Raw genomic sequence first — 17,584 nt, forward strand, 5'->3', positions numbered from 1 at the left:
TCGGGAATCACACTCCACAATTTAGCTTATGCTAATATTCTGTACTGTTTTGTAGCCTAAGTCTTGACTCCCAAAAGTGATTGCAAGCTTAAAGGCAGTGGTAGATATCCTATGAAGCTTAGCAACACTTAGAGGCACTGTAAATATCTGGTTGGACTGATTTCCAGTGATTTCCCTCTGCACACCCTTCACAACTACATTACACCCACCATATGCTTGGTGTACTTGACTAGATCATCAAATAGTGACTTCACATACGTTTCCTCTTGCCCACCCCAAATAAACTTGTCCGAGGCGGGCACCTTTGGGTTTCCCCCTCAGAAGCCAGTAAAACGTAACATAAAGACCCTGAAGTCACTTCATTGTCAGTGAACCCTAGAAAGGAGTCATGTAATTAGCCATTGTCTGCTGAGCCTGGTTGACCAGTTAGCTTCTCATCATGAAGGAAGGCAACATTGAACCAAATAAAGCTGAAGTGGCACAGAGAGTGGGGCTTTCTTTATTTGTAAACTTGCCTTTTGAATGACAGCAATAAAGTTGGTGGTTCTGAGCTGGCTTACGCTGCAAGTTCATTACAATCTTAGGGACTCTGTCACATCTGTACCCCCCCCCCCCATCAGCCCCCATAGCCTTCTGTGGGAAACCCAAGGGACTGGGATCACTCCTCTACGTCCTTCTCTAATAACTGCTGGGGGAACTCGGTGGAGATTTTGTCCTCTCGCGCTTCCGTGGGTTGTTCGCACACAGACTCAGAGGTTCAAGTCATCCACAGCTGGGTTCCACTGTGGTTTCCAGGAACTCAAAGCTCACTCAGCCTTCAGAGGTGAACATTCAAAGGGTTTTCAACCTGGCCACGTCTCCTCCTGGGAGTGCGGTAGTCAATTCATTCACCTGTTTCCGGATGTCCTCTTTTGTAGTTTTCCTGATTGGCTGACTGGGTATGTGCACGGGGCTTTGCGACTGGGACTCTTCTGTCACGCCATACACTGACTAGAGAAGAAGCAAGAAGATAGAATCATGCATCCCCAGAGGGGCAGGGCACCTTAGGGGTGGGTACTGCAAGAGCTCTTTTGATGCTTCCAATCCCCTCTGTGACGTCCTGACAATAAGTGACCAGCCCCTGCAAATTTCTACAGTAAGGGGACCTCTTCCTCTTCAGGCAGTTTGTCCCATCTTTGGGCTACCACTGTTAGACGATCTTTCCTTTCACTAAGCAGCAACCATCTCTTGAATATCAGTGTGTCTCCAAATATGGCCCTAGACCATTTGCGAAGAATCATCTGGGGGTTCTTGGTAAAGATGCACATTGCTGAACCCCAACCCCAGACCTACTGAGTCTTTGTGGGCAGGGTGTGGGAGCCTGCACTTTTATCAAATGCCCCAGGTGATTCTGAGGCACAAGAAAGTTCAAGAACAACTGTTGAAAGTTATGCATGGAAGAGCTTCTCTAGAATTTCTGTCCCCAGCAGATGACATGCTCCTCTGGTACAAATCGGAGAGGGTAGGGTTTCAGACTCTTTCCTTTTCAGCCAAACAGCTTTGGCCTCAGTTTCTCCCTATGCTATGGCTGCTTATTAAGCAGTTTCCTTGTGCTGGAGACAGAGGAAAGACAATCTTTGCTCTGGGAATGAAATGAAACCCCAAAGGCTATGCAATGTATAGCTGAAATCTATAAAATCAAGAAGGGGTCAGATAGAGAGGATGTGAGCTCCTTAAAATTCTGGAAGATTAGAATTAGGGGGCCCTTAAAGATTAAATGAGGATGTTTTAAGACTAACGTCATAAGGTCTAAAACCTACAAGGGCATAACTCATCTCAGTAAAGAATAAAATATATAAGTGGATTCAAGAAGTTGAAATATATGTCATGTCGTGTGTGTGTGTGTGTGTGTGTGTGTGTGTTTGAGAAAATGAGAGGATTGGTCATCACAAGAAATAGCAATGCCTGGGGGTACAACTCTAGCCTTTTGAAATTAATATCATGGGGGACAGATATGTCCTCCCACAATACGGTCCTTGGTGCTGTGGTGAAGTTGGGGTATACCAGTCATGGGGCAGGCTGAGGGGGGCAGCCTCAAGTATGTCATGGCCACTGCCACTTCCAGGAGAGTGAAACACGAATAAATGATGGTTGACCCATTCACAGTTGGGTACAATGGTGATTTGAATTTGGATGATCTAGCTACATAAAACACTTTCAAAGTACTAAGCTCACCTTCACCTGTGGGACTGGATACTTTTTGTTCCTTTAGTTTCTTTTCCTTCCCAGAGCCAATTGCTACTCACCCTCCATACCTCAGCAAGTTTGAGCCTACTTTGGAAGCCCTCAGGGAGCCCCGGCTCTGGTGTCCCCTCCTGGCTCCCTGGCACCATCCAGCATTTCCCTGCTCTCCTGACTGCCTGGGGGTTCATCCCCCTCCCCCTCCCCCTCTCTCCCAGGCTGTGGGTTTTGTGACGACTTGTGACACCGTATTTTAGCAGCAAGAAGGGCGCCAAGTACACACCAGCCACTCCACAAATATTTGTAGAATGAATGAATGAAATGGTTTCAAAGGACAAAATGGGGTAGAATTAACAAATAGCAAACGACTGTTTGAACAGTACCAGAAACAGAAGGGCTATTTGCATCAAGAATTTAATTTAGCTAAACTAGCGAACCTTTTTAACCTTTTGTGGGTTCTTCAGACGCCGGCATTTCCTAATATCCATTTCTGTTGTGTTCACACAGCCTGGCTGAGAAAAAAAAAAATCATATAAATTACCAAGTGAAAATCACACCTTCCATTGTGACCCAAGCGACACCATCAGACCCAGTCTTTGTCTTTCCCATTACAGGTATTACATGATTAACTCCACTTGGCTGTTTACAGTTCCTTTTACAAAGACGTTTCATCTTCAGCATGTGTTCCTGCACCGAGGCCCCATATGAAATATCAAAGCCTACCCCTCACCATCTAGGGGTGACAATGCAGAGGGTAGAGTGAAGAGTTTATAAGCATAAATGTCCTTTTTTTTTTTAAGATTTTTATTTTTTTTGCCAGAGAGAGAGACAGAGACAGAGAGAGCGAGTGCAAGTGGGAGGAAGAGGAGAAGGGGAAGCAGGCTCCCCGCTGAGCAGAGAGCCTGATGCAGGAATGACCTGAGCCGAAGGCAGATGCTTAACCCACTGGTGCTTGATGCTTAAGGCAGATGCTTAACCACCCAGGTGTCCCCAGAGTAAACTTCTTATTTAGAGTGGCCAGATCGTTTCAACCACAGCCTTTGTTACTAAACATTATCTGACCATCTACAACAATCCAATATCATGATGGGGAAATACTTTCTGTGTTTTGCTTTTAACCAGCTTTTAGACATAGTTTGAGGACATAGTTTCCTCATTCCAGTTTCATTTCATGAGGAAAATGCAAGATCTGTCTTAATCATAGGAAATTAGAAATACAGTCGCACCTCATTATGCATGGATTTTGTATTTGTGAATTCACCTACGAGCTAAACTTCATTCATAACCCCCGAGTCCCTCTTCATGCTGCCTTCGTGATCATTTGTGGACACAGACAGAGCAGCAAAGGCTGTGAGCAGCCCAATGTGTGTGGTCCCGCTGAGGCAAAGGTGAGGTTCTGCTTTTCTGTTTCTTCTCTTACTGTGAACAAATGTTCTTTTGATGATCTATTTAGGACCACCTTTTCCACATTTCTGTGCCTTTTGTTGGTGATTTTGCTGTTTAACACGGCCCCGGAGCACAGTGTGATGTGACCTCTTGTGTTCCTACACACAAGAGGGCCGTGGGGTGCATGACAGGGAACACAGGTGTGTCAGTTAGAGAACAATGGCGGTCCCGAATTCAGTATTCATGAATCAACAACACACATTAAATAAGACATCTTTAAACAGAAGCAGGCTGTGGACATGGTTACCTACCGATCAACTGAAGAAAAGATTGGGACCAGAGGAACCGAACCCTGCATGTCTCCCAGGATAGTGGCTCAGCCCTGGCTAATTCAGCGTGCACGGTTACTTTGCAGAATGTAACTACCATGAATACTGACAATGGACCTCATTTGAGGAAGATTATTCTAAGATATAGAGTCGAATGACAGTAGAAATGGAAACTGCTTGTTCAAAGCGAGGGGAGGGAGAAACATCTATCATGCAAATGGATGTCAAAAGAAAGCTGCAGTTAGCTGTACTTATATCAGACTTAAAAACCAAAGACAAACGAGAGGCGAAGAAAGGCACTGTATCATAAAAAATTAAAAAAAAAATAAGAAGGGGGACAATCCAACAAGAAGTTCTAACAACTGTAATTATTGATGCACCCAATTTGGGAGCACCCAAATATATTTAAAAAAAAACCCCAAAACAAAAAAACCCCAAAAAACTCAGAAACTGCTTATTTTGGGGCTGTAAACTTCTGGGGCCCAGAGGTCTCAGGGGAGTTCCTACAGTTCTCCTGTTCCAAGTCCGTATTTCATGGATGAATAACTCTTAAAAGCTGAAACTGACATACATTCCAGACAACCCACCAAGATTATACTGACGGAATGGCAAAACCAATTTCACAAAGTTCAGCAATGCTCTTTAACTTTAAGAATGAGACACCTGGTGGCTAAAGATAGTCTTTTCTTTCAAGTGAAGGAAGAGGGAAACAAAACAAAAACACAGAGAAGCAAGGGGAGCTTTCTCACCACTGGCCTGTGGACATCCCAAAAGGCCCGTTCTTGACTATCCAAAATTTTCCTTTCCGTCTTGTCCTTTTTCCGATCTATCCTGGAAGAGCAAAGAAAGGAAATCAGAGGCTCCTGTTTCTAGGGGCTTAGTGCACAGGGGGCTCTTGGCATCTGTGCGGTCCCTGCTCTCTGCAGGGATGTGACGTAGGGGCAGACCCTTCCCTCAAAGGACCCTCCAGAGGTCCACACGTGGGATGAGTATTTTTCTTAGGCTGGACTGCAAGTCATCACAGATGTGGACTGAATGCGGTGGGCCTAAGGAGAGAACCAGAATCCAACTGTCCAAGTGAATGATTAAGATTGAGATTATTCGGAACTGAATTATCCCTGGACACCCCCCACCCCCCATCAAAGCGGATACAGCGTATTCAGATTATAGGAAAGAATATAACCATAGGCCTGCCGTGTTTCATCCTCAAATTTGAGAATTTGCTTTAGATTCAGAATCAATAGAAATGTCTTCAAAATACTGCAATTGCATGTTTTAAAAGTCACTTAGAGCCTCTAGCTTTCTAAAAGCAGAGTAATAGCCCTAGCATGTGACAAGAGCCAGAAGGCAAATCCGGTGGGCTTCAGCTGGGGGAAGCAAAAATTGCAGGAGGGAAATTACACGTGACAAAGACAGATTCTTTATGTTCTGATCAGTAAATAGATAAGAGGTTTTTTTTTCCTTTTAAGCCTGCATTACATCATATTACCTCTCTAAGTAAAAAAGTAACAGATTAATTGTTGTGTAACTTCTGGTTCTTGGCTCTCTTGGGAGCACTTTAGTTTACAGCCCTGAAATAAACCATAATCACCCTGAGATTTCTGTGATAATTACTGCGTACTTCAACAGCCCACAATTATAACATAATCACGGACTTAATCAAAAAAGTGAATCGAGAAATACCGTATATGTACAAAGTAACAATTTCCCCGCCTTTTTCAACGTGCGATGCTGGGTGATCCTTAAAGTGCAACTTAGCTCTCCTCTTTGCTTCGCAGTGGCTCCTGAGTACACAGGTTGGATTCTGTCTCCTCCTCCCCCCTCAGCCCTGCTCCCACTTTCTCTTTCCTCGGGGGCCATGGCTCCTCCAGCTCAGCTCAGCTCAGCTTCCAGGGCCCACCTTACTCCTGGCTGCCGGCAACACCAGGTAGGGTCTGCAGGCGTGTGGAATCGTGGGCTGAGGGGAAAGGTAGAGACTGCAGAGGGAGGGGGAGGGCCATGGCACCTTGCCAGCCACTGGACCCGAAGTCCTTGGGTCATCTACGACCACACACCTGTGATGGATGCCCAGGCGTATGGCCCGAGACCCAGCCCTGGGTGATGGGCTGCAAAGCTGCCCACAGAGTGCAGAGGGGCCCTGCTCAGGGACAAGTGGCATCCAGAGAAAAGATGCTCGCCTTAGCCTAGCTCAGCATCCTTTTCTGATCCCCTCCTCTGCCCCATTTCTTCTGTGAACACTTCTGGCTAAATCAGAGATCATTGCTGGAGAGGGCAAAAGAGAACCCAACCTGAGCACGTTCTTTTCCTAGAATTGAAAGGACCTGGTTGACAACCATGCTTGTGGGCAGGGGGCCATGTATGGGCCACTTCTCATGTTTCCTTAGGGAGGTAGGAATTTCCAGTACACTCCCAGGGAGGGAAAAGTCTGGAGGAAACACTCCAGCTAGTCTTCCATCTCTTATACTCCGGGGGAGAAAAAGGGCCTTCACTTTGTTGGTGGATCTGAAAGAAGGAACTGAGAAAGCTCAGGTCCATCCTTTCTGGGTCCCGTGCGTGGACCAGCCTGTTCTCGGGACACCTGCCCTCTACATGCAGCGAACTTACAGGGCTCACATCTGCCCTGGGCTACGGGGTTCTCAGATATTTAGGTCTGCTCAGCATGGTCAAGTTGAATTCCAGGGTAAAGATCTGTGGTCACAGATCCAAAGTCATGCCCTAGAACCTGGATTTTATCAGCAATAATCATAACACACTGGACGCCAACGTCCGACTTCTGTGCCTTATTTCTGATGTTCTCAACCCCTCCTCTGGGGGCAAAGGGAGAGGGACTGGCCTCCCTAAAGCTCCAGCATGTTTTCCTATGCAGAGAGAATCTCCAGAAAAGTGGGTCTGATGTTTTTTCAGCCCCTGGGCCCAGAAGAATACTTGGAAATCTCTTCAGGAAATAGAAACTTCTTCTAACCGGATTTCTACGTTGGGGAGCAAGCCCATTGCCTGCTAGAACACATGCTTTTGAAGTTATTTCAGAGTGCCACTGATTACAAAGATGAAACTTATCCATCTTGACCTTGATTTCTACTCTGCTGCTCTCATGCAAGACGACAGCATTTGACCAGCCGTGGCTGGCCGGCCGTGGAAGGAAACCACTCTCACACCACCTCCACATTCCCGACAGTCTTTCTCTCTTTTCCAGGGTCTCTGTCAAGTTCACCTACTTCACTTGCGCTTCTGCTTGCATAAAGATGAATTCCCACTTCCTTGCAAAGGCCCTCTGGAGTCTTGCTAAGTTTTCCTAATGAGAAATCAAAATCAACGAGAAGGCATTAATCCTTGTAAGTCTGCACATCGACACCTATGCTTATTACAAGGCGGTCATCTATTTTGGTTACTCCCAGCAGAATAGCAGCGCCCCACTTTAAATCCACTGGATATGAACCCAGTGTGATTCGGCCCCAGACCCTGCTGTACAGAGCAGAACTATTAATATTCATTTACACACCCATTAAATCTGAAATCTCTGTGGTTCACCTGATTCCTCTTTTCTCGTGCGTTTTACATGAACGCAACACACATGGCACTTGTCATCACCACCACGCAAGAGAGGGAGAAGGGTTTGTGGCTATTCATGTGGGATTTGGGGAAGGGATGGGGGCTGGGGGGCTTTTTGCAGCCTATTGGACATCTCCAAGAGCAAAATCAAGAAGGGATTTCTCAAGATGCATCTTCCAGCAAGCCGGGGCCTGGGAGGGCGGCAGGAAAGAGAAACACAGATGACCTGGCATTCGTGCCTTTGAAAGTTTGGATTCAAAAGCAGGAGAAAAGGGAAAGTCTATATTTGTGATGTTCATGAAAGGAAAACCCAAAAACAGAAAGAAAGAAAGGGCATCCAGGGTTGCCTTTAGAGGAAGAGGGGAGAAGCTTTTCTCTAAGTCTGTAGTCTTACCTGATGGCACAACGGGACAATGAGGGGGGTGTTTGACAGGTCCCCTAATGATCCACCTAATTCTGATGGAATGCAAGGACAGAGCCCACATTATGCTATGTATTTTCATAGAGCTCATGCCAGCACTAATTGATTACCCTCATTAGTGGTTTATTAATATAAAAGGAGCTTCAGTTGAAGATCAACCCACATAAACTCAGTTATGATCAAGGCTCAGTGTATGAGTACCTCAAAAAAAAAAACAAAAACCTGTTCCTTTCATTCTTCTACTGTTCATGGGAAGCAGAGTTGGTGATGCCTACGTATCAGTCAATTAGGGGGCAGTTACATAAATTATGAACAGACATGCCATGGAATACTAGGCAGCCATCAAAACCAATAATGTAGATTATTATTACTGACATGGAAAGATTCTCAATATGCTTACAGCATATGATCAGGGAAAGAAGCAGCTTACAAAGTAATGTTTAGGCTATGATTCAAGGTTTTATTTTTTGTTTTGTTTTGTTTTTGTAAAGGAAAAAAATGTATGTACAGAAGAAATGTTAAGGGAGAAGGATTGCAGGCTTTCTCCTCTCCTTTCTTTGCTGTTTGAATTTTTTTAAATTAATTTTTATTTTTTTATAAACATATAATGTATTATTAGCCCCAGGGGTACAGGTCTGTGAATCGCCAGGCTGAATTTTTTTTTTTTTTTACAAAGAGACTATGTCGTCAGAAAAAAATTAATAAAATTACTGAATTTTGAAAACAAAATACTTTTTAAAATTTCTAACCCACTTTTAGGCGGAGGTCAACTTCAAAGAACATCTTGATGCCGTATTCTTTATTAATACCAAAGCAGAACAGTATAGGGCAAAAGAGAAGAAAATGGAATAAAATCTATCTGGAGTTGATGCTATCTTTTCTAAAAGATAGGACCTTTTCTAAAACATGGAAAATGTGGGGAAGAGAGACACAGTGGGGACAGGCCACATGCTTCTGCAGGCTGGGTCTTTCGGATGGGTCACACTAGGGGAGGGATGTAGCACCTTGTATGGGGTACACAGAGGTAGGAGAGTGGATTCTGAATGAGGGGTGATGGCTGGTGAATGAGGGTTGATGGGGACAGGAACTAGGTGTCCAGATGCTCAGATTCACAGAACAGCCATGCTAGGGTTTGCCTGGGAGGATCATAGAATTCCAACATATTTATGTGTAATGGCTCCCACTGATAAGCACACTTTGGCCAGGTCCTGAGGCCCTGGGTCAAAGGTACCATATCTTCCAGAACTGTTTCCCCACTGGCTTGTGCACAGGTTCCCAAGAGCGACAAAGTCTGATGCAATGGGCCTCACACTTATTGTGGGAAACTGGGGCAGCACGAGAGGGAGATTTGGAAGGAAGGAGCCGGAAGTCCTGTTAATGTTGTTGGTTGACTGGGGAAGGACTCCTCGCTGCCCCCAGGGCTGCCCCCCCCCCCCGCTGCCAGCCCTTTAGTCATTTCTTGGCTCAGCAGCATTGACACCTTCTGGAGGGTACGTGACAATTTGGTCAGTTTCTCAGATTCTCTGGGACCCATATAAAGTTTGGTTTAGGGGAAAGAATCTGCAACCATAAATCTGAAATATTCCAAAAATTATCTGAGTTTCAAGTCCTCCGTGCCGTGGCTCTGTTAAATGGAATGGGTCTGAGTGTGGTGGGGTCTCCGAGTTTTGCAGGAATCACATTTTTGAAAGAAGGTGGTGCAGGGGGAGAACTGGGCATGTCTATTCATCGGACACATATCTTCTGGATTGAATTTGGTCCTTAGATTCGACTGCCAAGAATGGGGGAGTTGGATTAAAAGATGCAATTAAAGACTATCATAAAAGCAAGTTTAAAAAATTCTCATATTGTCTCTGTTTTCTCCTTTTGGCACAGCCATATGCACTGAAACACAGGTATCAATTAGATTCCTGGAATGACCACCACAATCAGGATACAGAATAGCTCCGTCATTCCCAAAAAAACTCCCTGTGCTGTCTCTTTACAGCCAAATCATGCCCCGAACTATAACTCCCAGCAACCAGTGATCTGTTCTCCCTCATGATGGTTTCGTATTTATGAGAGTATCATGTAAATGGAATCACACAGCTTGTCGTCTTTGGAGACCGGCTTCTTTCATTCCATGTAACCTCTGGAGTATTCATCTAAGTGCTCGTGTAGAACAACAGTTTACTCCTTCTCACCACAGAGGAATGTTTATTTCCCTGAATGGACATACCAATGTTTATTTCACAATTTACCTCCTAAAGCACACCGGGGTTGTTTCAGCTTTTGCTTATCTCGGGCAGAGCTGTTATACCCAGGTTTTTGTGTGAACGGAAGTTCTGATTTCTCGGGGGTATGTACATAGGAGCGTGACTGCTCAGTTAGATGGGAAGTGTATGCTTAACTTTGTAAGAAACTGCCTGTCCGTTTTCCAGAGTGGCTGTGCCATTTCGCATTCCCACTGGGCATTCCCAGGACTTTTTATTTTGGCCACTCTGATAGGTCTGCGGTGGCATCTTACCCTGGATTTAATCTTAATTTCCCTAATGGCTGCTGTTGTTGAACGTCTCTTAATGGGTTTATTTGTCATCCTTAATGTCCTCTCCGGTGAAGAGTCTGTTCAAGTCCTTTGCCCATTTTTGAGCGGTTTGTTTTCTTACTGCTAAGTTTTGAGCGCTCTTAGGTAAAGATGCAATTTTATTGGGTGTTAAGAAGAGGTGAGAACAAAGGAGCCCAGATAAGAGGGACTAGGGACAGAAAACAGGAAAAACGGAAGCGGAAACAGAGCTGCAGATACGATTTTACTCTCCTCCCACACTTAAGATGAGAAATAACCATACTTACCGCTTCATAATCTGCCAATTCCAGTCTTGCTTTGTTCTGCATTGTCCTCTTACAGAGATAGATGGCTGAGGGAAGAAGAGAAATTACATGTGCAAAACCGGCCGTGCGGTGGCGTCAAAAATCTGTCCACCCGTCTGTCCGTCTGCTCATCCAGCCAGCCCTCCCTGCGCCCAGTGCTGCGCTGTGCAGAAATGCTTCCGCGATGCCTAACCTCCAGGAATCGTCCTGATGCTCAGGATCGGATGAGGACTCCATCGCCCACGTCTTGACTGCATCCTTTAATCCTCCTCACTCTGTTTCACCGCAAGCATTTCCCACCAGGGTCATCTTTGACATACATGATCATGTTCCCTTCCTGCCTCCACTCCCTGCCCTGCTTCCTCAGCGACCTCAGAGCATGGTCGGGCTCCTTAGGGTGGCATGCTTGGTTCTTTAAGATCCAGTCTGCTTAGCTTGTCAACCTCTTCCTTCCCTGCCTCACGGGACATATGAGGTTCCCAAACTTCTTTCAGTTCCACTCTTCTGCCCGTACGTCTCTGCACAGGTCTTTCCACTTCCCTCTTCTTTTCCTCTCTCTGGCAACCCCCTCCTGATCTTGGAAGACCCAGCTCTGTGTTCCAGGTAGCACCTACCTACCCTCACCCATGAAACTTGATTCCAGTGCACGGTAATTATGGGTTTACTAGACTGTCCCTGGCTCTAGGCTGAGGCCTCTTCAGGGGCAGAGGCTGTGTCCGACAGATCTTGAATCCCTACACCTAGCACCAGCACCGGCCACCAGTGGAGTGGATGAACAGTGGAAACGGTGGACAGCTTGGGTCTCTCTTCCCAGGCTAAGGAAGGATTGGCCCTTAGTTGCCAGAGGATTCTTTCCGAAGCCTGCTTTTATCACTTCCTCTCCCTGCCTCTGTTTCTTCAGTATCTCCTTCCTTCTCCAGGGTCAAGTCAAGTGATCCAAGGAAGACAATAGATGAGCAGTACAAATGACCAATAGGATGAACAGGAGAGAAGATCAGAGAGGACCTGTGGCTGACCTGTGGTTTGGCAACTTAGTTAAACTGGGAGATCTAGTCAGCTCCTTGCTGGATCAAACAACCTTCTCCATGCGATCTGAGAAACGTGCTCATGGCAGCTTACAATACTCTGGGAGCTCGTGACTGGCAGCCTACTCTGGTGTGCTCACACCGGTCGAGCTGTATGTGAGAGTGAGTCAGTTGTGTTTGTTCTCAGATCTGTTGATGTCAAGCATACGTGTTATTTTAATAATGCAAGTTCCCTAAATATGACATTTCACTGATGAAATTAATGTGAAAAGAGAGAGTTGTGGTTTCCAGGAAGACCCAGGTGAATGGTTCAGAACAACTTGGTCAAGACGAGTTGGCCGAGACAATTGCTCATGAGTTTGGTAGAAGTGAAATAACTGAGAAAATGGGGAGAAACAATAAAAATCTGAAAGCAGTCAACATGCAGGTTGTTTCAAAAGTGTGTTTGAACTCTTGATGCACTTTAAAGATGCGCACACTGGATGGTTTATCTTCAGTGTTTAGTTAAGAAGGAAACTCAAATTATTGGGGCCTGTAATCTAAGAGAGTCTTTGGTCCTATCTCAAAATTCTGTCAAATGATGGTTCCTTTGTATAGCTTATGTTGGTACAAAGTGATTATGGTACGAATGTATCTCTTCTGCATCATCCTCCACTTACCAGCTTTTCCAGAGAACCAGGCAGCCACAGCTCTCCATAATGTATGCCAAAGAGACATCTGCTCTATTACAAGGTACCTTCTTCACTCTCTTGGACCACCATTTAGGCAGGCTATGGAATTGGGGGCCACTAAAGAGAAGCTTGTCACCAACCCCGCTATGCTGGTCTCGTCGACCCAGGGGCAGAGCTGCTCAGTGGAGGTGAAAGCTACTTGGCCAATGCTGTCCCAAGCGGTGTTTTGTACTGGATAAATGGAAGATGCAGGAAAGTCCAACCCAGGCTGGGCTCTGGGCTTTACTTAAGCAGAATCATCCGGAGAAATTTTTAACCCATCTGGGTCAGAATGGGCCAGCTGGGTTAGAAACTAAAATACCATGGCCAGAATGCAAAGCTGGCACCATTCCTGATGGCCATGAGCTACTTGGTCATGTGCTTTCAGCTTGCTTTCCCTGTGGCTAATGTCACATGTGAGGGAGTCTGCTCACTACAACTAGCGAGATAGGATGTGGCTGTTGAATCGACCTTTCCTTGGTATAGAATTTGGGGCTTGTCTCTGCTACTGCAATGCTTTCAATGGTGGTTGCTTTAACACCGAACCAATCAAATGACCATTGGCAATGGCAGCCAGCCCTATTACAAGGCCAGCCCTATTACAAGGCATTACTTGTAATACAAGGTATTACAAGGCATTACCAGGACATGCTATAAGCTCAGAGGTTGGTTTTTCTTGGGTATTTAACTTCTCAGTGTTAAATCTTTGTCTCCTTGCCCTCACTCCTGGCAATCCTACCTCCTGGCATCTCACTCAGATGATCCACTGCCATCTCAAGCTTGCCACATCTCACCACGATAAAATAAGAAAACATTAAAAACTGTATGATGTGAATGGACTCATACGCTACACGTGCAATTAAACAATAAGAAACTATGGAACTCGTCCTATTTCGATGTACTTAAAGAACTGACTCCCTTCTCAAACTTTGTCTTCATGACTGACATATTTACCTCAGTCTCTTAAATCAGGGACCCCGTATAACATGTATTGCTCTGTGTTCCTCATACCCTCAGATTACTTTTTAGTACAATGGGATTTTAGCATTGGAAGTAACCTCGGTGACCATCAAGCACAGGCCCCTCATTGCCAGATGGGAAAACCAAAGGCCCAGAGAGGTAAAGGGATTTGCCCGCAAGCCATTTGGTGCTGGAGGTGGAACTAGAACTGATGGCTGCTTCGGAGTTTTTTCATAATGACATTCACTGCTCATTCATTTATTCATTCATTCACCCATTTAAACATTTAGCGAGGGCCTCTTGTGTGCCAAGCACTGTTTTATGTGTTGAGGCATCACCGTAATAGCCTCTACCACCTGTACAAAGCTCACTGATATCAGATGCCATTCTAGAGACTTTCCAAATGTTCACTTACGTCCCCATAATAACCTATGAGGTGGGTTCTGTGATTATCCTCATTTTACAGATGAGAGAAATTTTTCAGGTCATTCCCCATTGTTGATACTCCCTAGAGCTGCTACCTCCATTCTAAATGTCTCTCCCTGACGCCGATGCCTTTTTGATAAACCTGCCCCTCCCAAACGATTCGACCTTTTCAGTCATTCCTCATCGACATGAAACCTCTGAATACGCAGGTCGGCCTCCTCACCACCCTCTTCCTCCCCATCAGGCTGCCTCCCCCAGCCTGGAATGCTTGGATGGTAAGGCTGTAATTTATTCAAATCTGTGCCCTAGCAACTGATACAGAGTAGTTGATCAGCAAAGGTTTGTTGAAAGAGCGAAAGTTTTTGGTTCTTCATCAGTCCGAATCACACCTATTCTGATTTCTCACTTTGCTTTCACCTCCTCTCTGCAAGAGGGCCACCACCGAACAAACACTGTCGAACACTACCTTAGTCATAAGAATACTAACCACCACCACGGTTTCTACTGAATCCTTACTATAGGTCACACACCAAACCTACAAAACAACACTAGGAAACAAGTGCAATTATTATTATTCTGATCTGCACATGAAGTTTTTGAGGCACAGAGAGGTTAAGTAACTTGCCAAGATCACACAGCCAGTGGAGTCAGTTGATCTTGGAGCCGCTGCCCTAACTTCTCTTTTGGTAAATACTTTGATGTTTGGACTGAGCTGCTTTGGAAGTGCTGGTGAGTACTTTGGATCCGTACCTTGACTTCTCCACCTGGTTTGCCCAAGTCGAGGCATAGAAAGTCAAAATAATTTTGTTTTAATGAGAGCCCGATATAAATTGTTATTTCTAGCCTTGTTCATGCTGCACATAAAATCATGATGTGGAGAAGCTCTATAGGGATGGGGGAGTAATGGCCTGGTGTATGCAGTACCCAACAGCTGAAGCTCGTGGCTTCATATTTAGGTGGGTATTCTCATCTCACTGGGGTCTAGTTATCTGGTCCTGCCATGTTCTCCCCCTGCCCCTTCACTGCCTGTAAGGATATTGGTTTTTACATTCACCAGGGCACACGGCTGCTGCATGGATCCGAGCTACAATGACTCAAATTTCCAATTGGGCTTTCGCGAGCAGTATTTCAGCCCCAGAAGAACTCGTTTTTTGACAAGCCAAATGTAGCTCTGATTTTCAGTTGGAAGCCTTGCCTCTCCACTTATCACATCATTTAGAGCACAGCCCAGTTCCAGAGGGACCCAGAGTGGTGCCTGCAGACAGCTGCGAGGACCATCAGAAGGCTTGCCCCCCACGTAAGGACCATCCTTCAGACCTGAAAACAAAAGAACTGTGGGATTGGTGGGCAAAGACTTGTCCTCGCCCCACCCTCGGCTTTGCTCCCACCTGCTGGCTGGGGTTGGGAGGGAGCCAGTCTAGTACCCCGCCAGGTCTCCTGGACAGGCTTCCCTGAACACTGCCCAGAGCACATCTCCCCCCAGTCTCTGCAGCTGCCTCTGCCTTCCTGAGCAAGCAATCCTGCAAAGAACCCAGAGAGAAGCTCTGGGTCTCACCAAGTACTCCAGTCCCAAGGAGAGCCACTGTGGACTGCCTTAGCAGCCAAGTCAGTGACAAGGATGCTGTGTAAAGGGACAGACCAGGAAAGAAGCATGGACCTGGAAGGCATTCGGATCTGAGTTCCAATTTTGATGCTTCTACTGAGTGTCTGTTAATCACCTTTAATAAAGAATCAGGACTGTCTGCAACTATTTACTGAGTTCCAACCATGCCTCGGCTCTGCACGGGGCACTGGGGAACATGAGAGTGAACAGGTAGGACCAGTCCCTGAGCTTATGATAAAGAGATAAATCTAGATAAAGAGATAAAGAGAATGCAAGGTGATAAGTGCGAGGGTGTGGCCTCTCTGAGCCTCAGGTTCTTCATCTGGAGTATGGGGACAATATAGCTTCTTCAGAGGAAGTCTCAGAGAGAGTATATGGCCAGAGTCTAACAGATCCCTGCCTACTCCCTTCTTGCCAAGCTCCCAACTTCATCCACTCTAATTTTCCTCGACCAGGGTACCTTTGGTACATTGCTCCCTGGCCTGTCTCCCTTTCCCACTAACGTCTAACTATCAAAACCACCAATGAATTATTAATAAGTCTTGACAAGACTGTGAGAATGGAAAGAACTAGGGGGAGGTGGCCCCTGGATCCAGCCCTCCCTGAAACCCTGCTCCAGAAAGGACTGGTCAGCAGCTGTTGTCTTGGCTCTCCATGACTCAACAGAACGAGCACGCTGGCCAGCTTGATAGAACTTTTCTTCCCTTCCCCCATTCCCTTCCAAAGGCTGCACCTTTCAGTGTGCTCTGCCTTTCTTCATTATGTGGAACAGGGAGCTTATTACATGTCAACGGTATGAAAAGGATTAAGCAGGAAAATGACCCCTCCTCCCTGCGCGGCTGTCACCCAGACACCAGGCATTTGTCTTCCACACTCCCAAGAGTGACACTTCTTTACTGCTCACCATAGTCGGTGTTTTCAGGCTCCCAGCAGTTGGAAGGCCAAAAGTACGGGGCCTGCAAAAGAGCACAGGTGTCAGGACTCAGAGGAATGCTGGCACCTGCTCTCCTCTGCCCGGAGGCAGGGTCCACCTTCTCCAGCACCCAGTGAGGACCCCTCCCGGGGACATGCTCTGCCCTGTCTCTTTTGTGCCGACACCACATCCCCAACTTTCTCCTGTTCTTAATGCAGTTGAGGCTGTCAACATTTTAACCCAGGTGTTGAGAAATGAAAGCCAAGGTGAGCAAAATAAATGCAAAAATGAGAAACTTAGTTTAGAGGGCAAACATATCTTATCCCAAGACAAGAGAAGTCAGACTGGCACAGTTTACTGGGCACACAAGCTCCAAGTTCCTTTTATCCCTTTGAATTGTGTGCCCCTAAAACTGTTATGTGGAAGCCCTAGCCTGCAGGGAGGCAGTATTTGGAGTAAGGAAGTAATTAAAGTTAAAAGAGGTCACAAGGGTGGGGCCCTGACCCCATAGGATTAGTGTCCTTATCGGAGGGACTGCCAGAGAGCTTGTTTTCTCTCTGTCTCTGCTCTATGAGGAGGTTAGGGAGAAGCAGCTGTCGGAAAGCCCGAATGACAGCTCTCACCACAGACTTAACCTGCTGGACATTTGACCCTGGGCATCTGGCCTGCAGCATGGTGGGAAATAAATTTCTGTTGTTTAAGCCCCCCAGCCTGTGCTATTTTGCTATAGTAGCCAGAGCAGACTGAGATACTCTCTGACTCTGAAAAACTCCACTCCAAACCCCTTGGTGTTGACCTTGAAAGAGCCCCTTATCTTCTGCCCCATTTCCCTCTAGGACAGGATCTGAGAAAAGGAGAGGAAAATGGGTGGGAGGGGTTAGGCAGTGGATAGAAACTTCACACCAGGAAGGCAGCATGACAGAGCAGGAAGATCAGGAACTTTGCCCTGAGGCTGACCCACGCTCAAATCAAGGCCACCCCCCAGATTTACTAAACCTCAGAGCGCCTCAGTGTTCTCATCTGTCAAATGGGTGATATTTACCTCCTAAAATTTGTTCTTCAGAATGAATGGGGAAATATGTGGAAACCCCACCCCCCCAACAACAAATGGCCCAAATAAAAGCTTGTTCGGCCTTGCCAGTGCTGGGGGGAGGTCAGGGTTACTCCCTTAAATACCCTTGGTTTTGCAGGTCAT

The 17,584-nt window shown here is 46.1% G+C and overlaps 1 protein-coding gene across 3 annotated transcripts in view; it reads right to left on the reverse strand.

Moving 5' to 3' along the window:
• Positions 1–17,584, reverse strand: part of RGS6 (regulator of G protein signaling 6) — a 554,830-nt gene that overhangs the window by 71,848 nt on the left and 465,398 nt on the right. For all 3 annotated transcript variants that reach the window (XM_080809134.1, XM_080809135.1, XM_080809133.1), the window contains exons 6-11: positions 16,381–16,432; positions 10,735–10,799; positions 7,151–7,227; positions 4,685–4,766; positions 2,658–2,732; positions 892–990 (exon numbers count right to left, since the gene is read on the reverse strand). In XM_080809134.1, coding sequence (XP_080665260.1) covers positions 892–990; positions 2,658–2,732; positions 4,685–4,766; positions 7,151–7,227; positions 10,735–10,799; positions 16,381–16,432 — 450 coding nt within the window. The remainder of the gene's footprint in view (positions 1–891; positions 991–2,657; positions 2,733–4,684; positions 4,767–7,150; positions 7,228–10,734; positions 10,800–16,380; positions 16,433–17,584) is intronic.

This window comes from Martes martes, assembly GCF_963455335.1.
Source record: "Martes martes genome assembly, chromosome: 7".
Classification (NCBI taxonomy): Eukaryota; Metazoa; Chordata; class Mammalia; order Carnivora; family Mustelidae; genus Martes; species Martes martes.